This window comes from Lontra canadensis, unplaced genomic scaffold, assembly GCF_010015895.1.
Source record: "Lontra canadensis isolate GAN:19392208 unplaced genomic scaffold, GSC_riverotter_1.0 scaffold39, whole genome shotgun sequence".
NCBI classification, from domain to species: Eukaryota; Metazoa; Chordata; class Mammalia; order Carnivora; family Mustelidae; genus Lontra; species Lontra canadensis.
Window position 1 is genome coordinate 14391390 of NW_022631033.1, and position 26462 is coordinate 14417851.

At 43.1% G+C, this 26462-nt stretch overlaps 1 protein-coding gene across 5 annotated transcripts in view; it reads left to right on the forward strand.

The window, feature by feature from the left end:
* Positions 1-26462, forward strand: part of STOX2 (storkhead box 2) — a 204010-nt gene that overhangs the window by 150823 nt on the left and 26725 nt on the right. The window contains exons 1-2 of one of the 5 annotated variants that reach the window (XM_032869879.1): positions 24421-24746; positions 24853-24974. The exons of 3 other annotated variants lie outside the window; for them this stretch is intronic. In XM_032869879.1, the coding sequence (XP_032725770.1) occupies positions 24950-24974 (25 nt within the window). In that variant the 5' untranslated portion in view covers positions 24421-24746; positions 24853-24949. Of the gene's footprint in view, positions 1-24420; positions 24975-26462 lie in introns of those variants that run through there. One more of the 5 variants, XM_032869878.1, reaches the window with a different exon arrangement.

The window sequence follows — 26462 nt, forward strand, 5'->3', positions numbered from 1 at the left end:
CCACATGGCAGGCACGGCAGTGGGCCTCTGGACCGAGCATATCACCGCCGTGTTGTATTTACCTTGCAGAGTTCATAAAAATTTATAAGCCTTTAAATGGATACATGAAGAATGAGACACCTCTAACAATAACGGTCAGAATGGCTTCTGCCGCGGCACAAACCGTGAACCCTGCCAGCTCCCTTGCTTGAGCTGAGGGCAGGGCATGGGCATGTGGTGGGGAGCGGGTGATCAGCCGGCCCAGCCGTCACCATTCAGAAATACAAGGCCACACAGCAGGGCTCGGTCAGTATCTGGTCTGGCTGCAAAAACGCCCATGCTTTCCTTATTCATTTCAGGAATTTAAAGCCTGCTTTCATTTTACTCCTCTGTGTGGTTGTAAACAAAGACTTAATGAACAGAACCGGGGATAAGTACATGCGAGAGTCTATCTAGGTTTGAAGTAATTGGTTCAAATACTTGTGGCACAAATAGGATCTTGGGCTGTGACTTCCCACCAACGTGTTGATTCCATCCGGTGGCACAAATGCCAGAGCCAAATAGCCTCATGAATGGGGAGGCCCTGGAAATGGGCTGGAGTCCTTTGTCTACAAGAAAGCAGGAGGCAATGAGCCCCTGAGCCATGTGAGAAAAACCCACCTGTTGATTAAGACGGGCACTTTTTCCTCTGTGAGAAATTTGATGTTTTGTTACCTTCCTTCCTCTGGGGAGAAGTTAATTGTGTACTTGCAAATCTCAGGCCTGCCTGCTTAATTTAAACGGTTTTAAGGTTCATTAATGATTCAGAGTTTTCCCAAGATGGGATATTCTTGCAATGCAGTCCAGCAGTCACTGTCCCCTTTGTTACCTGGCAGGCTACGAAAGATCCCTACCTGGATCTTGTGCAACCGTGTGCTGACCTGTTTCTCCTCATCAGGTAGTAAAATTCTGATCTCTTTTCCTGAGGTGATTGTGTAGGTCTCTGGGGATCGGATTACGATATTGCAAAATCGTCATTACTAAGTCATTTTAGAGGCTTTGACACATGCAGAAGCGACATAGTAAAGATGAGGCAAAATCAAAAGTAACTTTTGGCTTCATTTACTGTTTCATAAGCTGTTTACCAGTTCGCAAGCCCTCTGGAAGAGGGAAATTGCAGGTCTCAACTAGCGCGAGTCATTAAGGTCCCGTGACAGGTTCCAGGATAAATGACTTCTGCCTGATGCAAAGCCCGGTGCGTAGAAACTGGGGGCAGGTCCAGTGTGGCGGTGCCCTGGTCTCGTCTCTCCTGGCATTGCATGACGCCCGTTGCTCCTCAAAGGGCTTTGCTGAAAACCACGTGGGATTGATGATATCGATGATTTGTAAAGTTTCAAACAGATGACACTTGGGGAAGCCCAGAGGGGTGTGTGTGTGTGTGTGTGTGTGTGTGTGTGTGTGTGTGTAGGTGGGGGGGGGTGATTTTAGATAGTCTGAGGGATTCAAGGGGTTTAAAGATATTTGTCTTTAAAAATTCACGCTTTACAGATGAAAGCCCAGCAGATTTATAAAATGGGGTTTATTGAGCAGCAGATGCAAAAGTTGTTGCAGGGACAGCAAAATGTTAAAAGAGGAACAAAATGAGGGGCTCTGGGAAGTAGAATCGTCAAAAGTATGAAGGCTTTGCAGTGCGACAAAAGCCGACTTGTTCTATGTTTCTTCCGGGAAACTTTTTGGTCACTTCCCACCTCTGAGTTGATCCTTCTCCTGTGTTTACCGATCACAAAAATCAGTGCCACTGCAGGGCAGGGGTGATGGGGATGGAGGCACACACCTGGATCTATATTCTAAGGAAATTCCTTCACGTGGAAGCATGAGGAGGAGGGAGAGCTCTTACCTCCCCACTTTGAGAACAAGGTGGTCTCTATTCTCATGGGCTTTATTATGACACCAAAAAGTTGCATTTGTGTAGAGAATAAACTTTGCAAGTCACTAACGTTCTTCATACAAATAAATGTCATGTTTACAAAGGACCCGTTTTCAGATCTTTATGCTGTTGAATGTCCCTTGTTATGGTGTAATTTATACATTTGCATGGTTTTCATATGTCAGATCCTTTTGTATTTGGAACACTTTTGTTCAGATTGACTGTGTGGCGAGGTTGTGTGTCCTATCAACGTCCTAATGACGGAAGAGCAGACACTGCCTTCATCAACGATCCCATTCTTATCCTGATGCCCCTGAATCCATAGTTCACTTCCAGGTGACCGGTATCATGGCTTGGTTTTCCTTTTGTCCTCATTGTACTGAGCCCTATCCTAAGCATAGAATAGGCATCGATCCATCAATCTTACGTACTTAAAAAATTGATGGGTTTTTCTATGGAAAAGTTACCCTTGACCTTAGACCTAGGGAATGGGAGAGGTCTATGAAATCTGAACGATGTTGTCAGCTGAATTTTCTTATTTCTTGTATTAATTTAAGTAACTTACTTATAGTACCTGCCATTTAGTAGCTACCCAGTAAATCGTAGTTTATCTCTATCTTCTGTTTGCATTCAGTTGCTACAGTGATCAAATTATTTTAACCTTCATGGGATCTCTTTCTGGCTGGGATAGGAGAAGAATGATTTGTTCCTCAACTCTGATAAGTTATTCTAGAGGAATGTCTTTCTGATATGATAAGAAAGTCATATCCTTTGTATCTAGTAACACCCTTGGTTTTATTAGCTTGAAAATAGGGATGTGATTGGTATCAACATATTTGGAGCACTTGATGGTGATTATATCCCTGTTTTCAAGCTGATAAAACCGAGGTTGTCCCGTAAATACGGGAGCATCAGATAGGAAGCGTATTCTGGTAGTCGTGCTCAGGGTGGGCACAAAAAAACAGCAAGAGGCTTTGGGGTGGTCCAGAGAGGCCAAGATGGGCCAACAGCAAAGCAGAAGAAAGGGACCAGATTTAGAAACATCCAGGCAAGGAGCAGACAGACTGACTTTATTGACTGTGGGATTATGGGGGATGGATTATGGATTATTGCTGGCAGTGGGTTGCATTCTTGGTGATGAAGAGACAGGACTCTGACGTTCACGGGTCATGTGTCTGCACCCATGATGGTGCTGTAATCCAAACTAGGAGATCAAAGGGATTGTGGGATTTATGGGAAGGATCAATTTCGTTTCTGACATGTTGAGTTTAAGGCACTGGGGACGTGTAGATGGAGTTGTCTGGAGAGAGGCAGGAGGGCCTGGAAGTGTGCACTAAGTTGTAGGACCTGAGAGGGAGGTTTGGCCCCTCTCAATTGTGTACCCCTGAGGGTTACAACTGGGAATAGTGGATAGGGGTGCCTCTGCTGGGGATAGAGTACTGGGGAAGTGGGGAGAGAAGAGGGTGAAAGTTGGAGCCTTTGCAGATGCTCCTTTCTAGAAGAGGCCAGGGGAAACTCAGACCCATGTTGTGAATTTAGCATCCAGATTGCTTTTTAATGATTCACACATGACTCGTTTCCCCAAAGAAATTGATAAGTCAGCTGTTTGGAACTGAAAAGCCAAAGCTGGAAGGAGCCATAGCCGTGTAATTCGGCCCTTCTGCATTTGACTGACAGACTGATGGCTGTCCTGGGTCAGTGGGAGACCTTGCCTTTTCATCACACTGCAGCCTTCCCGTGATGCACGCTCCCCAGAAACCCCGCTCAGTGGTGGTTGTGTACTCGGGCCAAACCACACAGTGGGCTCCGACTTTCATGACCCAAACGTGCTACAGATGGCTGTGGAAAATGGAAGAAGACACTAAGCCAGAAATGTCAAATTAAAAATAGGTTTTAACTCTCTTCACCGTGAGTTCATAAACAAGTTCATAATTAGAGCGAATGACCTAGGACGCATGTGGAAATTGTGACTTGATCTTCTAATCTCTACTTTCGAGAGCTGTTAAAACAAGCACATTGTTCTTGAGTTTGTCAAGTTTTGCTTCCAACCTTTTTTTTTTTTAATTTCCCTGGATATAACTACATCAATATTATAGTTCTTATGATGATCTGTCATTAAAGCTGTTTATGGACTGGGACCCCAAGCAAGTTCCTAAATTCTCCTGGACTTCGTCCAGACAATGGAGATAATAGTATCTATTTCCTAATGCTCTGATGACAAATGAATGGGATGGCATGTGGAAAGCCCCCTTGGTAATGCTTGGCACATATGGGGACTCAATAAGTGTGGACATTGTTATCAACAGGAGGAGGGAAGGGAGAAATATTCAGAGGTGGCGGGGGGTAGACATTATCAAGAGAGGACAGTGGTTAAAAGGTGATGGGTGTGTGTGTACCCAGAGAAAATAGTGGTAGTGAATGGCATGATCAGAAGGGTAAATGGTGCAAGGGAAAGAAAGGGAAATTTGAGTGTATCTGGTGTCTTTAAGGGTGTGTGAGGATGGGTGGGAAGACACTAAAACACACCCTCACCACCTGAGTTGTCCAGACCTAACGGTTGGACGCTCACGACCCACGGCGTACCTAACTGAATTTGTTGATTTCCCAGTGCTCTAATTGTTTTGTTTGTTTTCTTTTCATTTCTCGAAGTCCGACAGAGGAGGATTGCAGGATATGGTGAAAATGGTTATGCTAAGAAGGAAAGCCATTACATTGTACTGGATTAAAAAAGATCACGAACTTTGGATTAAAAACTAGAAAGTGCCAAAAAACTACGGAACATCAAAGTTTATAAAGCAGCGACTTAGTAATGTTAATCTTGGAGACAGAAATATGAAAGTCCTGTGTTTTGAAAAGCAGGAGAAGACAAAATGAAGAAGACAAAGCGTAAGGAAAAATAGTGAGGCCATCCACTTTAAAAAAAAATCATCAGTACACACTGATTAAATGGCTAAAAAAATACCTTTCTTTAATCCAAGGAATTAAAGGTCATCAGGGTCATTGGCACTTTGATTTCCAAACTCAGCATCACCCGTGGATGGGGATGGTTTCAGGATGTGTGAGAATTCTAGATCCCTCTGTCTTTCTACCTCCCACCCATCTGGAATCAAATATAAGGGGTGAAGTTTGGGCTTCATAGACCAAAAGCATTTCAATAAAGTCTGTGGGTACCAACATCACATTACGCCCTTTCAGTTCTAGGAAGTAAGTCCTTTTTAACCCACTGAGCCACCAGGTGCCCCGGAAGTAAGTGCTTTTTAAAAATCACCAACCTTTGTCAGCCTAAAAGAGGTTTTTTTTTTTTTTTTTTTTTTAAATCTAGTAGAGTTACCTTGATGAAAAATTTTCCACGTTGTTCAATTTTTCCCTCTTTGCATTGGGGACCTTGCATTGTTCATACAGACACAGACATGGGGTCAGAACTTGGAAAGTTCTGGGTCCAACTGCCATCTTCGGGCTCCCAGGTGACCAGCAGCCTGGTCAGCTTGGGAGACAGAAATCCTGCCACTTCCACTGCTACAAACCGAGTGCTGAAAAGACAAACACTTTTTCCAAACCACTTTGTTAAGTCCCCAGGCCAATTTACCAAAAGGAGCTTTGTTGCCACAGGATTTTTTTTTCTTTCTTGAGACTAGGTTGGGCTAGAGAGGGAGTGAGGATAGAAGGGATAAAGGGTAAATCGTAAAGCACAAGATGGCAAAAACTTATATGCATACGATGGTGAAGTAGTATGACTTTAAGATAGGTGAGAATGTGTTAGATTCTAGCATGAAGGAATATTATATACTATCATGATGGGAATATTGTCCTCCATCAGTCATTTGGTCTTGAAACCGGCGTTTTATAGGGTATGGAACCTAAAAAGGACAGTTTTGCTATTCCTATGTGCCTTGACTCCATTATTTCAAAATTTGGATGTGGTAGACATGCTGATTTTTTTAAGTTAACAGAAAAATTTTACTTATCTAACTAGATCATCAAGAATACGGCCTCCTTCATCAGTGTAGGTGTTACTTCCAGAAAAAAAAACAACAACCCACAAACCAACCAATGAAAAATACAATAAAATTTAAAAACTTGAATGGGCAGTGATTAATCAGCAAGGAAAAGGCTAAAAATTGAAATGTGGAAGCAAAATTGTACTATTATTCTTTTATTATAAAAAAGCTTATGGATAAACTTGTGTTGATCAATTTCATGGACTTAGAATGATTTTATAGGAACAGCTTAATATTCGGATACATTCACTTTGTACATTAGTTTGATTTGTACTTATTCCTGGTGTGTGAACTCTGGCTTTTTAATGTGCAGGGTTTGCAGTTCTTATAAGTTAAACTTACTTATCTGCAGTTGTGGAAACTATTGATTTGGGTCTGGACATCTAAGCTAACCTGAGTGTAAGGGAGCTGGTTGGCCACCTTCCCCTCTCTGGACAGACCGTGAGGCGCTGCTCTTTGCCCAATGGTAGAAAATACTTTTAGCCCTTTGTCAGTTCTCTTGCTCTCTGTAGCGCCCGGGTGTGTGTGTGGTGGGGTGGAGGGGCAATGAGGGGTGGGGGAGAGGTTGAGCAGTTCTGTCCCCCGTTTGAGTTAGAAATCAAATTTTACTTACTTTATAATTTGTCATTGTTTCAGTAAGGATTGTACTGACCTCTCTGGTGGCCTTCGCCGTGTGAATACCTCTCAGAGACATCTGCACTGGTAACTCAGTTTAAGTGACTCCCTAGCCACCGCATAGACACAAAAGCTGTGTTTTCTCAGTTGGGTGGGGGAGCTCCACAGGTCACCACATTCTAGAACAGATCAAGCAAAGCTTGTCACTCTCTGAGGGGGAGGCTCCTGGGCCTCATTCCCTGACCCAGGTCACATCATTGTGCCCCCCTTCCCCAGGGGAGCATGTACCCCTCACGTGTCATGGGGGGAGTCATGCAGAACAAAGGGCAGTCACCTCATAGCTGAAGGAACATGGTGACTTCCCACGAACAGCGGGGGTGCCGTCTGAAGCAGTTTGAGCCCAGTGGCATTCTTCTCTCCCTCGCTCTCTCCCCCACCACAGCGCGGTTGCCGGTAGCCAGAATTAAAATCCTCATTTGGGCTGAGGAGGAAAGTGTATCCATGATACATAAACCTTATCTAACAAATCTGCTCCTGCTGCAGATAGGACTTGTCGCTTTTACTCCACAGGAGCGTAGAATTATAAATACGCCTTGCCTACTCTTCATGTGCCCACTAGCGATTTCTGTTCAACAGGCGCTTTCTGTCCTGTGATGACTAAACTGCCCCAGCTCTGTCACACAGAATGATATCTGCGATGTGAAAATTGTCTTCATGGACCCCTTTTTAAGGTGTCACTAGGTAATACTACCCCTACCCCCCAGTCAGAAGGCCATTGGAATATGGCGGTAAAATGACTTATAGGTGGGACTATGTTGTTGGGAGTTTTGCTTTTTTTGGAATGTTTGGTGTTGGTAGAGTACAGAGGCTAGTCATGCTTGTGTATCGCACAAATTGAGTGGCATGCCTCTGGGGACCACAGAGGCCAACAGTCTGAAGTAAAAGTAAGAGAACTGAACAAATCTGAGTAAAAGTATCCGGCCATGCTTGTTTCTCCTCTCAGTAGTAACGGCTTCAGCCACGGCAAAGAAGGGAGTCTTTGAAGCACCTATTACCACACCGTGTGTAGTGTGGATAAAAGAGAGAGGGTCAAAGAGGGAAGCAGAGAACGCAATAATGACATTTGATGCTAATGATCTGGTTTGTGGGGAGTGTGGGTCCCTCACTGCCCCTGATCCATCTAACACTGATGACAAAGCTCATTAGTCCTCGTGCCGGAGGCTGGATGCAGGGAATGAAAGAATGGCGCTCGTGTCAATCATGTTAGCTTCTCTGTGGTGACTTTAGAAAAAACACTGTGCTAAAGAGGCCACAAAAAAGGCAGTAAATCTAAGTTAACCATGTCTATCTACCATTATCACCGAGGTGGGATAGGGGGAGGTATTCGATATGTGAGAAATGGACGAGCTGAAGTGAAATCTTTTCGCAGCTAAAATTAAACAATTTAAAAAACCATCTTGATTAAATACATCCTGAAATGAAAATAAGTTTTTATAAAAGGAAAACAAAGACCAAAGTTAACATACTGGCTTTTATTGTCAACAGTGCTGACTTATTTATGATTATGTTTTTTAAACAAGAAAAAGCAATTACAATAAAAAGAAGATTCCATTTGTGAGTAAGATGGAAACGCATACTCCACCCCGTCTTTCCTACTGAATGGAACTGTGAATTTTGCACAGAAGACATTAAGCTGCCACGTGAGGACACTTGAAAAGAAATGGTAGTAGCAGGCAAATGGGGAAAGGAGACCAGAATTTGAAGTACCACCCAACTGGTTGTGAGTTTCTTCTTTATACCCTCTCTGCTATCACATGGCATAGACTCAACAGTGGCCCAAAACCCAGTAAGGCACAATGGTGTGAACAGAAAGATCTTGAAAAGAAGTCCTCACTTTTTGGTCTGAAAAGTAGAAAAGTGGACTCCTATGTTCAGATGAGCGAGGGAAGGCACTATTTTGTTTCTTCTTTTTTCATTCTCTCCTGTCCAACTTATAGTCATCCTGCAGAGAGATAACAGCAGTCAGGGTGGGTAGTCCTCTCGAATATAAGGATAGGGGAATCCTTCTCTCCGATGAGAGGAACCATGGTCCCAAGAGTGTGGGGTAAATTCCCATTACTTTTTCTCCCTCGCTCTGTCCTCCTACAGTTTGGCACCAGTCTAACTGAGACAGTAGCCAGAAGTACATGATTGAGCAAGGAAACCAAAGCCCCAGCCTTTTGGCAGAAGGACCTCAGGGGACTGGAAAGTGTTGAGGAGATCACCAAAAGGAAGGAGCTCAAGAGAGCTGTCACATAAAATGTATGAACTCCTGGGTCCACTTCTAAGCAGCACATGTGTGGATCTGGACCTGAAGCAGCATTCTAAACACTTTGAGATGTGACATATGAACCAGACCATAATAAAATTCTCAGACTGACTACTGAATGGTATGTACAGGGACAGATCCAAATAGCCTTGCAAAAGTTTTGAGCACACTGACATTCAAATCACACCTGACGGAGGTGGTTTGGAAATTGCAGCCTGAACTTACCACGTTGATCACCATGCTTTAAAAAAAAAAAAATCAACTTTTTCCTTAGGATTTAAAGACTTGGAGACTCACAACATATTAATAAACATTACTCAGAATTAGTATATGAAGAACCAGGATAATCTCCATTTGTATGGTAAAGGAGAGTCAGCAGTTGCCAGGCTGAAGTGTCACATGTTGAAATTATTAGACAAAGACCAAATCAGCTATTATAATTATGGTTCAAGAAGCGTGGATAAACACTCTTGAAAAAGAATAAGAAGGTAGAGTGGAAAGGGATAGAGGATGTAATATAGAATCAAAGGTTTTAGCATTGAAATCTAGAATAACCAAAATTAAAAATTATGCAAGGGCTCGATACAGAATGGAGCTAATCAAAGTCTGGACTTGAAGATCGATCAATGGACGTTATTCAGTCTCAACAACTGAGAACAAAATATTGAAAGAAAAAAGTCAACAGTTCTCGGGGGATGTGGGACAATACCAAAGTGTCTAACATTTTTGTCATCAAAGGTCTAATGTGATCTGAAAAAATACTTGAAGAAATAATAGCTGAAAACTTTCTAAATTTGGCAAAAGACAGACTTTCTGATTGAAAAATCCCAGCAAATTTTAAACAGGATAAACTCAAATCCATTCCCAGATACATCATAAATTGCTGAAGGTTAAACAGGAAAAAATCTTGACAGCAGCCAGAGAAATATGATACATAATAAAACAAGTAGAATGACTGCAGATTTTTCTTTAGAAACCATGAAGGCCAGAATGGAGTGGAACAATATATTTTTTAAAGATTTATTTATTTATTTTTAGAGACTGGGGGGGAGAGTGTAAGTTGGGGGAGGGACGGAGGGAGAAGAACAAGAGGATCTCAAGCAGACTTCCCCTGAGCACAGAGCCTGGTGCAGGGCTCAGCCTCATGGCCTATAATATCATGACCTGAGCTGAAATCAAGAGTTGGACACTTAACCAACTGAGCCACCCACACATCCCATGGAATAATATTTTTAAAATATCCAGTGAACATATCCTTCAGATACAAAGGTGAAATAATGACATTTTCAGATAAAATAAGACAAAACAAAGAAAAATTCACTGCCAGAGACCTGCTCTAAGAGAAATACTGATAGATAGAAAATACCAGAGGAAAACTTGGAACATCAGGAATGAAAGAAAAGCAACAATGATATGTATCTGGCTAAATATAGTTAACTTTTTTTTTCTTAAGTTCTATAAAATATGTATAATGATGAAAAATGTATATAAAAATATAACATATTAAAAAGGTGCTGAACTTTGCAGTGTGTATAAATGTATATATGGGTGCTGAACTTTTCAGTGTGTATAAACTATAACATAAAAACAGGAGAGTAAAGAAACCAATATGGTGGTAAGGTTTTTCACTTGAAGTGAAGTAAAATATTAATTCTAATCAGACTATGAAAAGCTCAACATATATACTGAAATGTTTAGAGGAACAACTAAAACAACTATATAAAGAAACTAATAGAAACTCAGGTGAATTAAAATAGAATAGTAAAAAGTATTCAAATATTCCAAATGAAAATAAGAGGAGAACAGGAACAAAATGAGGGTAGAAGCATGAAAAGTGGTAGATCTAAATCCCAACATATAAACAACTACATTAAATATAAATGGTCTAATATACCAAATAAATAACAGAGATTGTCAGGGTGAATTTTTAAACATGACCAAGGGATATGTTGTTTACAAGTAATACATTTTAGATATAATGATGTGACTAGGGTAAAAGTAAAAGGTAAAATGACATACCATGTAAACACTAATCAAAAGAAAGCTGCAGAGGCTATATCAATGTCAAAAAAAGGAGACTTCCAAGCAAGGGAAATTATTGGGGATAAAGAGGATTGTTGCACAAAAATGAATGGGTACGTTCACAAGGATGATGCAAAAAGTGTATGTACCTCTTCCACCATACACAAAAATGAAGTCAAAATGGAATTAAGACTTAAATGTAAGACCCCAAACTATAGGACTTTGAGAAGAAAACAGGCAGTTTCATGCATTAGTCTTGGAAATTATTTTAATGTTTTCCACTGAATGATTTCAGTGACTTTAATGATTGTTATTGGATTTGACACCAAAACCACAGATGATGAAAACAAAATTAGGTAAGTTGGACTAAATCAAACTAAAAAACTTCTGCACAGCAACAAAATCGAGTAAAAGCGCAACCTCTAAAATGGGAGGAAATATTTATAAACCATATATTCAAGAAGAGGTTAATTTCTAAAATATATAAGGAACTCCTATAACTCAGTGGCAAAAACAAAAAAAATACTAACAACCTGATTTTAAAATGGGCTAAAGGCTTAAATAGTCATTTCTCCAGAGGAGACATGCAAGTAGCCAACAGGTATATGAAAAGATGCCAACACCACTAACCATCAGGGAAATGGGAATCAAAACCACAGTGGGATATTGCCTCATAACTGTTAGGATAGCTATTATCAAAAAAAACAAAACAAAATAAAACAAAAAAGACAAGTGCTGGTGAGGTTGTGGAGAAATTGGAACTCTTGTACACCATTGGTGGAAATGCAAAATTGTGCGACTACTATAGAAAACAGTGTAAAATTTCCTCCAAAAAATTAAAAATAGAATTGCCATATGATCCAGAAATACCACTTCTTATTTACTCTAAAGAATTGAAAGCAGGATCTTGAAGAGGTATTACCACTCCTTTGTTCCTTGTAACACTGTTCACAATAGGCAAGATGTGGAGCAACCTAAATGTCCATGACAGATGAAGGATAAGCAAAAGATCATACGTACATACAATGGAGTATCATTCAGCCTCGAAAAAGAAAGATATTCTATAATATGCAATAACATGGATGAACCTTGATACCAGGCTAAGTGAAGTAAGCCAGTCATAGAAGGATGAATACTGCAGGATTCTACTTAATATATCTAAAATAGGCAAACTCATGGAGGCAAAGAATAGAGAGGTGTTTGCTAGGGACTGGGAGGAGAGGGGAGAAATGGGGAGTTGCTCATTGATGACGTGTATAAAATTTTAGTTTTGTAAGATGAATAAGTTCTAGCGATCTGATGTACAAGATGTGCCCCTGGAGAACAGTATTGTATTGTACACTTAAAATCTGTTAAGAAGATAGATCTCATGGTTAAGTACTCTTACAAAGAAATTTTGTCTTTTCAAAAGAATGTATTAAAAATATTTGTACTTAATAACAGAGCTTTAAAGTACATGAGACAAGATAGGACTAAAAGAGAAATAGATTATTATAGTTGGGGACTTCAACATGAGTCCTGCAGTAATTGATAGAGTAAGTAGGTAGAAAACCAGTAAGAATATAGAAAAACTGAACAATATCATTAATCAACTAGATCCAAATGACATTTTTAAAACATTCCTCCTCAAAATAGCAGAATATACATTCCTTTCAAATCCTCAGAGATCATTCACAAAGATAGATGATATCCTGAAACATAAACCTAAAAGCAGTTAAAAGAATTGAAATAATTCAAAGTGTGCTGTTTTACCATAATGGAATTTAGCTAGAAATCAACAACAGAAAGGTAGCTGATAAATCCCCAAATACTAGGAAATTAAACAACCTTTTCTAAATAATCCATGGATCAAAGAGGAAGTCTCAGGAAAAGTAGAAAGTGTTTTGAGGTGAACAAAAATGAAAATACAACATATCACAATTCATATGAAGCAGATGAAGCAGGGCTTAGAGAGAAATATATAGATTAAGTGCTTATGTTAGAAAAGAAGAATAGTTCTGTAATGAACAACCTAAGCTTTTGCCTAAGGAACGAGAAAAAGAAGAGCAAAACAAATTCAAAGCAAGCAGAAGGAAAGAAATAATAGAGTAGACATCAAGGAATTTCAACACAAAATTCATGGAGAAAGCCAATGAAGTCAAAGCTGGTTCTTCAAAAATAGCAGTAAAATTGATAAACCTCTAGCCAAATTGGCCAGGAAATAAGATGCAAATTGTGAATATTAGGAGTGAAAGAGGGCATATCCTTACAGATCTTACAGACATTAAAAATAAGTGATTACCGGGGTGCCTGGGTGGCTCAGTTGCCAGCATCTGCCTTTGGCTCAGGTCATGATCTGGGGGGGGGGGTCCTGGGATTGAGCCCTGCTCCCACACCCCCTGCATGTGTTCCCTGTCTTGCTGTCTCTCTCTATATAAAATAAATAAAATCTTAAAAAAAAAATGTAAGTACTGCAAACTTGTCTGTGCACATACATTCAACAATTTAGATGAAAAGGACCAAATCCTAGAAAGAACATCCTATCAGAACTCACTCAAGACAAAGTAGGTTACCAGAATAGTTCTCTATCCTTCAAATGCATTTAACTTACAGTTAACATTTTACTTCCAAAAACTCCAGGTCCAGAAAGTTTACTACCAAACGTTTATGGAAGAAATACCACCGATTTGACATGAAAAGAGAAGAGGCAACACTTCCCAACTCATTTTATGAAACCAGCCTTATCCTTATGCCACAACCAGACACAGATAGTACAGTAAAACCACACACCAATACACCTCATAAACTTAGATGCAGAAATCCTCCAAAAAATATTAGCAAATTGAATCCAGCAATACACGAAAAGAATAACAAACCGTGACCAAGTGGAGATTAGCCCTGGAATGTAGGGCGAATTCAGCATTTGAAAATCAATTGTTGTAATCTACCATGTTAAAAAACTAAAGGAGGGGAAAAAAATCACATGATAATATCAATTGATTCAGAAAAAGTAATCGACAAAATTCAGCATACAGTAATGATAAAAGCTCCTCATCTGGGAATAGAAAGCAACTTCCTTAACCTGATAAAGAATATCTACAAAACTCTGCTGCTGACATCATATTTAATAAAGACTGAATGATTTCCCCTTAACCCTGGGAACAAGACAGGGATGTCCATTCTTGCCATCCCTATTCAACAACATGCTAGAATTCCTAAAAAAAAAAAAACCTTCCTATAGAAAAAGGAACTAAAAGGCTGGCAGGTTGTAATAATATTGTTCCTATTTGCAGACAACATGAGTGACCATGGAGAAAAATCTCAAGAAATCTATGAAAAACTTCTAGAAATACACTGCTCAGTGGATTGCAAAATTGCCTCGCCAATCTGTAAAGTAGTTTGGTAGTTCACTGTAAAGGTAAATACACTCTTACCATATGACCCAGCGATCCCATTCCTCCTACATCCAACAACATGGGCATATCACTTGTTTCCAGGGGTTAGGAGTGTTTTGGGAGGGATGAAGGAGTTCTGGGAGGGAGGGGGTGATGGAATTGTTCCATAAGTCTGACTCAACCTGGTCTTGGTATAGCTACACAAATCCACATATGTGTTAAAATCCATAGATGTTGGGGCACCTGGGTGGCTCAGTCATTAAGTGGCTGCCTTCAGCTCAGGTCATGATCCCAGGGTCCTGGGATCAAGCCCCACATTGGGCTCCCTGCTCCACGGAAAGCCTGCTTCTCCCTCTCCCACTCAGCCCGCTTGTGTTCCCTCTCTCGCTGTGTCTCTCTCTGTCAAATAAATTAATCTTAAAAAAAAAAAAAAGAACAAACCCATAGATGTTGAACATTAAGAAATTCCTTGATTTGGATATGTTAATTAAAAAAATTTACATCTAAAAATTATAGGTTTTTATGGTAATAGTGAATGGTACCTGATATTCTTGTGCTTGCTTGTTGATTAACTAGATCATTATTGTCCAGTAAAACTTTCTGAGATGATGGAAATATTCCATATATGCTGAGCCCAGTATGGTGCATACTGGCCCCGTGTTAGCTAATGAGCACTTGAAATAGAGGAACTAAAATAATTGCATTTATTTATTTATTTATTTATTTAAATATTTTATTTATTTATTTGACAGAAAGAGGGAGACACAGCGAGAGAGAACACAAGCAGGGGGAGTGAGAGAGGGTGAAGCAGGCTTCTCTATGAGGCAGGAACCTAACGCGGGGCTCGATCCCAGGACCCTGGGATCATGACCTGAGCTGAAGGCAGACACTTAACTACTGAGCCACCCAGGTGCCCCAAGGAACTAAATTTAAATTTATTTAATTCAAATTAAATTAAAGTTAAAAACAAAAACAAACATGGCTAGTACCTACTGTATTGGACAGAGCAAATATAGATGAGTGTATAATCACAGGGATCACTAAGCATAGAAATTCTAATTTTTTTATGCATTTGTTATAGACAGATAAGAGAATATGACTGGCTTATATTTTTTGACTCCAGAACTTTATGATTTTTTTCCCTAGTTTCGTAAACACTTTGCGAATACAAATGTACACTCTGACTTCCTTGCGATGAAATGTGGAGATGACATTGAAGATTGGACTAACATCAGCCAAAGCAGTTAGCGGATAAGTAGAAGTCTGTGAAATGACTACTTAGAGGAAACCCAAGTCTACATAATGTTATTGTTATTTTTCTGTCAATAGCTATTTGCCTGCTTTAGATGCTGAAACCACTGTTTTCAAACACTTTGTAGAGTCCAGGAAGTACAGTCCAAATCCTGTTCTCACTTGAGTCAGTTGGAGTAGTGTAGACGTGTGAGTCCGCCCAGAGTTTATGGATGTGTCAGACGAGCAGCACGCTGGAGGGACCCCAGTTCCCCCGAAGCGTGTGTTTGGATTAGTGGCTCCCCCCTTGCGACAGCATTCTGTTGGAACCTGTAAGCAGGAGGAACCCAACCCAGGCATGCAGAGTTCAGCTCTGTGATCAAAAATGTTTGGCTGGGTATTTCTTTACACTCCGTCTGGACTTGGTTTGCCGTAATTTTTCCCCACTTTTTCATAGTTTTCTTGGGGAGGTAGTATGATACCTTCTTTTCATGTGTGTTGACTTTTCATTCTTCAGTTAATTGGAAGCACCTTGAGGTCAGAGGTTAGTTCTATAGATATGTCTCCTTTTAAAAAATATGACAGGCTTTGCAACGTTTTCTTTCTTTCTTTCTTTCTTTCTTTCTTTCTTTCTTTCTTTCTTTTTTTTTTTTCCTGATTCCATCTTACAGAGGAGGAATGCAGCCCACAGAGAGAATAACTTGGCCATAATTAAATAAGCCAGTGATAAAGTAATTCAGTTTCTCAGCTCTTTGACCTTCTAAGTATTTCCAGCTAACAGAGCTCTAGGACTCTATTATCGTCTGTCTTTAAAGCTGCAGAAATACGGAGGATAACTTTGAAAATGAATTGGGAAATACCACTTTCTGGTGTGTTTTCACATGTAGTTGTTGCCTCTCTAATTGGGGTCGTATTTGCCTCCGGGGACTGGGACTTACACTGCAAGTTTATACAACCTCGAGACAAATGTGGACAGGCCTCCTTGAGCTCGTTCCCTTGTCGGTTTCGGAAAGTCATGTTGAGTGATGTTCAGTGGAAACATTTTTTTTAAACTTTTACTATTAAGACAAAAAGTGATATATTACAGAGTGTACTATATAGCTTGCCTGAATTTGGGGAAGACTTCAAAACAGAATCTTTTTTCCCGGCAGACTCTGTGGGCTTTCTTTGGGCCCATGTCCCCGTCCTCTGAAGTTAAAAATACTGAGTACCACTGCCTGGGATGTACTAGGTGACTTTCCACCCAGTGTGTTGGAAACGAATAGTCCACAAATGCAGATGCTTTTGTAATAAAATTATAATGGAATTATATGATGTTAAATTAAATTATATCATCTCACTTCCCTGTGTCTTCCTCTAGTTTTTTTTTTTTGAATATTTTATTTATTTATTTGACAGAGATCACAAGTAGGCAGAGAGGCTGGCAGAGAGAGAGGAGGAAGCAGGCTCCCCACTGAGCAGAGAGCCCAGTGCGGGGCTCAATTCCAGGACCCTGAGATCCAGGACCTGAGCTGAAGGCAGAGGCTTCATGGGTTACAATGGGTTACATTGAGCCACCCAGGCGCCCCTTCCCCTAGTTTTCTTTAAGTTTAGTATCAAAACATCAAATTTAAAATCTGTCTTTTACCTGAAAACTCCCCAGCTCCCAGTTTTTCTGACTTCACTTTTATCTTTTCCTTCCTTATCTTCTTTGGATGTTGATTAGAAGAACCAAGGGCAGAAAAATAATTTATACCACAGTGAAGAATGGAAAGTCGGACATCTGCCTGCTTCATTTATAATAGCCAAAATGCATCCAGAAAAGCCTTGGAATTTAATGTTTTTTTAATAAATTTTACAAGGCATTGCAGAATAATAGAGAGATGTCTGCACTCGGAATCAGGACCTCTGGGGGCTACCTCTGGCTTTGCTACCAACTCTCGGTAACCTTGGGCAAGTCATCCCCCCCATTTGGACCCCAGGATTATCTTCAGTCAAATGTTGATATACAAGATCACTTTCCGTGCCTTGTCCAGCTCATAAAATATCATTACCGTGTCTTCCTAATGCCAGGAGAATTGATCTAATCCAAAGACTTTTTTTTTTTTAAGATTTTATTTATTTGAGAGAGAGCGAGCAAGCGCATGAGTACACGAGCAGGGGAAAGGGTCCAGGGAGAGGGAGAAGCAGACTCCCCATGGAGCAGGGAGCCCGATAGGGAGCTCGATCCCAGGACCCTGGATGTGGGGCTGGATTCCAGCCCCGCGATCATGACCGGAGTCGAAGGCAGACGCTTAACCAACTGAGCCACCCAGCTGCCCCAAATCGTGATGTTTGAGAAGTCTAGGAAGTCATGTAGAATAACTTTATTCTTCACTCTGTGGTCCTGTTGGTGCACCCCGCTGCCTGCAGGGATACCACAAGTCTATTTGTTCTTAAAATACTTAGTTTGCTTGCCTGTGCTCTGCAGCATTGAACCCAACCATAACTGCAGTTTCTTCTGCCACCGTAATAAGCCACTCACCTCAGTACACCCTGGCCTATAAAGCCCTTGAAGACTTCAGAACTTTCTGTTTCTGAAATCACTTTCGTTGAATTTTAAATTTGTGCCTTTTTTTTTTTTTTTTAAATCAGCGTTCGTGCAACCAGGAAATTCTGGTCCATTATTGGTGCCCAGGGATTTCTCTTCAGCAGATTTCTCCTCTTCCTTTTATTTCTCAGTTTGAACTAATATTCTACTCTGGGCACCGCTTCAGATGTCAGACTATCACCCGAGCCCAGACAGGCTTTTGGATCGATTCTGGGCAAGTCATGGTAGGTGTACATGATGCTTCTAGAAATGCATTGTGAATGGTACCTTTCCTGCCGGACCTTCTGGACAGTCCCTTTGGGAAACAGAAAAGTATCTCACATCTCTGCACTTCTCTGTGTTCCTTGTTCAGGCAGCTTGTTGGGTCCCTCTCAACAGGCTCTTCCGTTGTGTCACTCATTCATTTTGTTCTCTCTTTGGGTGTTTCCTATACTCTGTTCCCTTGGAAACCTAAACTTACAGCATGAACAGCACCTCCGCCCCCATAAGAACCCGTAATGCCCTTCTCCAACAATTTTCTGCTCTTCAAACTCTTATCTCAGTCGACTGCTCTGGCTTTATCTGTACCCATCTCCTTCAGCCCTGCCGGTCCAGCAAGGTCAGCCGCCAGCCCTTCTCCAAAGCACCTTGTACTCTCGAAGCCACGTGGTCTCTCAGCACACTGCTTTGCTGCCTCGAAAGATCCCCAGGTTTCTTCTCCCTCCCCCTTTGCTTACCCATCTTCGGGGCCACCTCAGCTGCCACCTCCTTCCTTTAGCCCTGCCCAGTTCCCACCGTGCTTCCGGCCACCTTGGTCTTGGCTCAGAAATCAACGGGTTCCTTTGGCCTCACGGTACGCTTTTCCTGTCTGCCTTGAAGGACGCAGAGACGGACACCGAGCTGTGGGGCTGGACGCTATAACTTCATCAGCAACAAGCAGGGTCTTACATGTCGTATTTAAGAAATGTTTGTTGACTTGAGCTACATCGGATTAGGGAAAGTGTAGTGTAATATTGTTGCAGACTAGGATTTTTCCCCTCCTCCATTGGTATGTTCTGGCAAAGCAGAGAGAGTCTTGGCATCGCAGGCTTCTGTGTGGTGAAGGCGGGTGCAGAGAGGCCCCCGTGGGAGGCAATGTCTGCTCATCCTGTCAACATTCCGTCCCTCTTATGGGCCACCATAAGCTTATAAACACTTGTTTTTGGAGAATGAGGGCTTCCTGCAGGGGTAGTGCTTCTTAGGAGGACACTTACTAACATCTATAACAAATGCCAAGCGGAATTCATTGCTAATACAACCTGGGTCATTTTCTAATCCATGAGAGGCCGTTCTTAACCTCACCTTAGGCCGCCCCTCAGCCCCCCTCCCTCTGTGCTCCGGGATGACCGCTCAGCTGCAGGCAGGTCCCCCTCATTCCTGGCTTCATACCTGCCCTCCCCGGGGCATTCGTTCACTCAGCACGTGCTTACTTCGTGCCTACCATTGGCTGGCCCCGTCTCCGGAGCACATCTGTAAACATGAGGCATGCAGAGGCTCTCTTCACGGAGCTCACGTTCCCGTGAGTGTGCCTTTTCTCTTCTCTCTCACCAGCCCAGATTTTAGGAGAGATTTGCCTTTACCTTTGAGCCACTCTTGACTTCGCTGGCCAGGTGCTTTACTCCAGAATTCTCAGAGGCACCTGCTAACTGCTCCTCCTCTTGGACAGACACTGTCTTGTATTCTTTGTGCTTTTGATGTGTGACTATCTCATCCCCTCAAGTGTCTTACAAGCTGCTTGAGAGGAGAGACCATGTCATTTGCTTGTAAAAAAGTTTGCGTGTACCAGTGTACGTAGCCTGCGTTAGGTGCGCTGTTGAAACACGTTTGGATCTCCGTACTTACGCTAGGACTTTGCACCTGGGTACCCAATGCATATTTTTAACTGATTTGAGAGTCTTGCCCGGCTGCCTCAGACTGTTGCCCTTGAACTGTGCTCCTCCGTCTGGTCATCAAAGCATTCTGTAAAACCCCACGTGACTGGGTCACGGGAGGGTGCTACGGTGTGCTCCTTTGCCAAGGAACCAGTCCAGTCCGGTGTCAGGCTCCTGTGCACACCTCCTCCACGGAGCACAGCACCTCTGCGACAGTCTGTGGGAGGCAGGCAGAGAAAGGAGGAAGCAGGCTCCCTGCTGAGCAGAGAGCCCGATTTTGGGCTCGATCCCAGGACCCTGGGATCATGACCTGAGACTAACGCAGAGGCTTTAACCCACTGAGCCACCCAGGTGCCCCCTGTCTGTGGTTTCTTGAGTTTATCTCCCCATCCGACTGGTATGAAAAACATCAGAAAACATCAGGCCTTTCTTGCCTTTATTTTATGATGGATTTTGTCCATTATCAAATTCCCCATGCTTCGAGTAGGGCAGCAAGATGGGCTTATGGTTACCGTGTTGGCCGATCAGTTACCATCCTCCGCACCATCATTCAGTCACTCTGGCGGTGGGATGAGGCGGGAGGGCAGCCCAGCACTCCTGGCAGAACTGGCAGAGGTAACCACGGTCCCCGCCTGTGAACTTAATCTCCCTGGCCTCATGTGCTAATGAAGTGAATGGCCTTCCATTTAAATGTAAAAATATAGGTATAGGTTAAAAAAAATTGTTTGTAGTGGTAATTTTATTATAATAGTCGGGAGGCAATATGTGTGTTGGTTAAAAGCGTGGGCTATTAACTCCAGGAAACAAACTGAGAACTGCTGGAGGGGAGGGGGTGTGGGAGATGGGGTAACTGGGTGATGGGCATTGAGGAGGGCACGTGATGGAATGAGCACTGGGTGTTACTTGGAACTGATGAATCCATAAATTTCACCCTTGAAACTAATAATACACTATATGTGAGCTAACTTGAATTTAAATAAAATCTTGAGGGGCACCTGGGTGGTTCAGTGGGTGCCTTTGGCTCAGTTCATCATGCCAGGGTCCTGGGATCAAGCCCTGCATCAGGCTCTCTGCTGGGCAGGGAGCCTGCCTCCCTTCCTCTTTCTCTGCCTGCCTTTCTGCCTACTTGTGATCTCTGTCTGTCAAATAAATAAAATAAAAAATCATTAAATAAAATCTTGAAAGAAAAAAAATAATAAAGTCCTTCATTTAAAAAAAAAAAAAAAAAAAACCAGCACAGACCCTGGTGCCTGTTGCCTGGGGTTTAAATCTTGCTTCTGCCACTTAACTGGCTGCGGAAATTGAGGAAGACAGTTAATCTCTCTCTCTCTTTTTGAAGATTTTATTTATTTATTTATTTATTTGAGGGAGAAAGAGAGCATGAGCAGGGAGAGGGGCAGAGGGACAGTCAGTCTCCCAGGTGAGTGGGAACTCCAAAGTGGGGCTGATCCCAGGACCCTGAGATCATGACCTGAGCTGAAGTCAGAGGCTTACCTGACTGAGCCACCCAGGTGTCCCAGGGAATCTCTTGAAAATGGGGATAATAACAGTACTTACTTTGCTGGGTCCTTGGAAAGCTTAGATGAGATTCTAATATGGGCACAGGGGACCCCTGTCTAGGTAGAAATTTACATATTTGGATATTAGAAATTTTGAATACGTTTTCATGGTAAATTTCCATCTTTTGGGGGGGCATTTTTTTTTCTTTATCCATTTATTTTATTTTTTTAAAGATTTTATTTATTTATTTGACAGACAGAGATCACAAGTAAGCAGAGAGGCAGGCAGAGAGAGGAGGAAGCAGGCTCCCTGCCTAGCAGAGAGCCCGATGTGGAGCTCGATCCCAGGACCCTGGAATCATGGCCGAACCAAAGGCAGAGGCTTTAACCCACTGAGCCAACCAGGTGCCCCTCTTTATCCATTTATTTAACCTTTTCTGTATCACAGAGGAAACTGGAAATTTTAGCTATCAAGAGGTGGTCTGGTGGCCCAGAGTTTCCCCAGAGGGTCTTACCTTGCCAGAGCTAAAGGTATCTCTATTTAGATCTTACTTTTTATTACCTTTATGACACAGTTACATCTTTGCACCTTAAAAGGCAGGGGTTTCTTCGGCATACTTTCTAACCTTGTAGTGCTCAGACTGTGCCCCACAGGAATGGGTCAGAGCAGGTGGGTTTGGCAGATTCACAACTAACGACACAACCAAACTCAAAGGGCGTTGAGTGAAGGTGAGCGGTCTTGGTAGGAGGCCCGGGTGCTGGCCCACGGGCTCGGTGTCTGTCCTGGATGAGAACCTAGGTGGTATTCCAAATGAGAGGAAATCATACATCAGAAAGGAAAATCAAGACTAAACCGTTTCTGATGAAACACACAGGCTATCCTTGATGAGGACTTTTTTAAGCACACGTAGGAGGCCTCGTTTACTAGCACTTAACCTGAAGAACTTCTCTGGGGCTTGACGACATGGCTCAGCCAAAAGCCTACTGTAGTCTTAGGCCATGTGCCTACAGAGCCCAGAACGAGGGAGGTCACAGGGCCACAGTGTGCCCAGCCCTCCGCACAACGTTTCAGGAGGGAAACTGATCCACAGAAGCAAAGGAGGGAAACCACGAGGGCAGAGGATTTAGAAAATGTCAGATGGTTGGAGGAGTTGAAGAAGTTTTATTTAACAGTGTTAAGACCAAGTGTATCAGTCGGTCACTAAATGAGCCTGTAACGGGCCTACTTACAAAGTGTCTCAAACCATAGGCGGTGGGAGAAGTGATTTGGACTACAGGGACGGGATTTTTATTTGTAGCTGCTTCATGAGTTGTCAGGCAGAAGAGGGTTATAAATTTTTTATTTTCCGAGGGCAGAATGGGAATCACTGTGTGGGGTCATAGGACTCAGCTCGGGGAGGGAGAACCTTTGTCTTGGGGGTGTTGGGGGTGGGGTAGGCACAGGCTCCAGTGAGGCTCTGGCTCCTGTGGGAAGAGGTGGACCATCGGCTAAATCACAGAAGTGAAGAGAGGGTGTGATCGTGGTGGGACTAGAGCCTGGGGATCCTTCTGCCTCGGTGATTTGGGATGGTCTGTAATGAGAGATTCGTTACATCTCTGGGCGGCCAGCTCTGGTCGCGCCCTCTGCTTCGTATTCGCCCGTGGGCGAGCTGCTGTGTTCACGAGGATGTGGGGACTTGGCTGTGCAAACAGCCTCCGCCCCCCAAATCTACTTGGTTCCTGTGTATTGGGTCATTTCTTGGCACCTGTTTGGTTCCCGAGGGCAGACAGTGTGAGAGGCGCCCACGACGGTGTCATTTCTTTGGGGGCAGTCGGACCCCGTCATCACGCACACAGCGGACTTCGCTTCTTCCTTAATGATGCTTTTCCTCCAGACTCCATTTTTCTGTGGCTCAAACGTGACTGCCGAGACTCCTGTCCTCCTCTCCCCTCTGCCAAACTCCCACCCCCCTTTTCCTCTCCAGTTGTTTATATGCGGTGTCTCATACTCTAAATAGAGATGAATCATTTTCTCTATGGTTCGGGGTGTGTGTGTGTGTGTGTCTATAAATACGACACGCACACGTGCGTGTGCACGCGGTAGTCGGTGCAGGGCTCATGATACCCAAACAGTGCCCCGAAACATGAGTTTGCATACACACGCACAGTCGGGGTTTTTTGGTTTTGTTTTGGATTTTTTGCCTTTACTGATCTCAGACGCAGGATTTTTGTTTTTCAAAAAAGCAGAGGAAATGGCGATCCAGAAAACCAGGCGAAGGCCTGCCCCCAGGGGTCAGTTCCAGGGGTGTTGCGAGCTCAGGAGAGGCGTCGCAAAGGAGTTCCTGACATAGTGACCTCATTCCCAACACTGCCTCCCCCGGGCGGCCACAGAGGCTGCACCCGGCGGCGGCGGCGGCGGTGGCGGCGGGTGGCGGCGAGCGGCGGGCCGCCTTTGCTGCAAGCCTGCCGGCTGTGCCGGAACGAGGAGGGCCAGGCTTGCAAGGGCTTGCGCCGAGACTGGAATTTATGACAAATAGCTCACTGCAGCTAAACTTTGATCCAGTGTACGGTAGAACCGCCTGTTACACACAGGAAGGAGATGCGTCCTTCATCACCATGAAAAGCCAGGCTTAAAAAAAAGAGAGAGAGAGAGAATGGGTCAGGTTTATAATTACGGACTGGTGAGTATCTGATGCTAGATCCATTTTAATGTGCGTGTGTGTGTGTGTGTGTGTGTGTGTGTGTTTCCTTCAAGCATCTGGAGGTGTGTGCCCTTTCCTGGTGTTCTCATGATGAAAAAAATATCTGAATTGGTGCTCAGTGCAGGAACAGGAGGGGACCTGGGCCCCTTGGAGAGGAGGATGTACCCCTCGCAGCCCCGGGCCTGGGGTGCAGTCCCAGCACGGAGTCTCCTTGCTGCACAGACAAAGGAGCCTGCACCGACCACCAGAGGCTGTAGCTTTTCTTGGAGCGATGACTCATTTCAGTTCACAAAGGATTCTGGGCAGGGTAGTGAGAAGTCAGGTTGGCTGATCCGTCCCTATGACTTCACTTTGCAGAGAATGAGGCGGAAGCCGAGTGACATTGCAGATTCCCGAGGCACTGCAGCTGGATGTTGGTTCAGGGCAAGGGGCTCTGATGTGTGGGACAGGCATGGGACAGATCCCAGCTGCTCCATGCCAACAGGATGAAAGAATGGTAAAGAGGATTTTTTTTTTTCCTTCTAAAATCCTTCGCCAGCAAAGTACATTCACAGAGCCTCTTTTTAAGGTGCTTTTTGCCAGCTTTTGAAGCGAACTCCAACCAGTATCTCGAGCCCTGAATTGTAAGAAGAGCCGAGAGTTCTGGCACACATTTTTAAAAAGTAGATCCACGAAGGTAAAGTACCAGATTCCTGTTGTGTTCCACATGCCCTCAGTAGCCCATCTGAAATGCTCCCTGGGGCTATGATGACTTGGAGGTTTACTCTTTCTTCTTATTCCAGATTCTAGGAGGTCCGTTTCTGTTACTGGCTCCTTCTTGTGCTTGGATGCAAGCCCCCCTAGCATGCACCAGGCTTTAGCGTCAAAGCTACCCCGGGGATGGAGCCAGTCCAGAAAGGGTCAGGTAGGTTTCCCCTGCTTTTCTTTCAAGAGTTGCTGTGTGTGATGCAATATGGTATAATGTCTCCGCCCGCTCTGAGAAGGGTGCGCTGTCCTCTGCAAGGCGGTCTTGCTGTTATAACCCCGTGCAACCGCCGTCAGAGGCAGCAGAAGCGCCTCGCGTAAGCTGCCCACCAGATGCATGATTCATCCTCAGTCACGTCAGAACTGAAAAGTCAGACAGCTGTAGGATCTGCAAATAGGGAATAATTAAACTGCTCCAGATCTCCGTCATCCGTGGTCTCTCTTCCACTGTGAGGATGGAGGCATTCGCAAAATACTACTTGACATCTTTTTCTTCTCAGTTAATATAGGCCCTGAAATCTGGCGTGTTCTTTGGCCCGTTTACCTACATGCAGTGCACTAAAATCCATGAGCACCTGATTCATACACTCGGGGACTGTTTCCAAGACTAACATCAGATTGAGGTGGATGTTTAACCACAAAGGAAGCAAGCCTGTTTCTTCCAAGTCTGCTTGAAGAGTCAAATTATTTATTGCAGAGCTGTTTTCGTCCAACATCTGCGGGCTTTTCACAAGAAAGCTTTCTCTTTTTCAAACAGTGAGATGGCAGAATGGGGTCCTCCAAAGTCCATTACCTGTTGTGTTTCCAGAATGAAACCTGTCATGTCTGAAAGCATGGTTTTACCATCCTCTCGAATTTATGGGTTTAACAACCAAAGATATTTCTGAGGATACTAAATCCCTTCTGTCATTTGTAATAATGATGAGAGCATTTTTAAATGCAAACTATATATGGGATCGGCTCCTTGAATATCTCTTCTCCCTTTGCTTTCATATCCATCCCCATAACTCACCCTTTCGCGGAGGGGAAGAAAGCATGCTTCCTCTCTTCACGGTCAAAGACGGCCCTTCTGTGTGACAGTGCTCTGCATCTTCCAAGTGAAGTGGAGGGTGTCGAGTCAGCTTTAAGGGATGCTTGGTGACATCATAGTGTGTTGAGAATATACAATAATTATATAAGGTCCCTGCATCCATCAATTCCATTCATCCTTAAAGATCTTATTCAAAGTCTCCCCTCTCCCATAAAGTTTTCCCTGATTACTCAACAGGAGGTCATTTCTTAATGCTGTTAGAGAATTACTATTTCTCTCTATGGAGCGATGAGTATAATTATATATTAATAAATTCCTATCGTAGGAGTTAATGTGCTAGTCATTCCTGCATTTTCTTGTGTCTCTTCTAAGGATATTGTAAACAGTAATTTGAATATGTTAGAATTGCTGATTATTTTCACACATTTGTATTATGTTTCCCCACCTAAATCGTAAGCTCACTGAAGGCAAGGATCCAGATTTAGGCCTTTTTCCACAATGCACGTCTCCTGGCAGTTCCCTACACGTGGAAACCACTCAGGAAATAGTTGATGGTGAAGAGTTGAAAGTGGCAGCTTTAAAAGCATTCATTTGTCATGGAGGGTGAGAATGATCCGT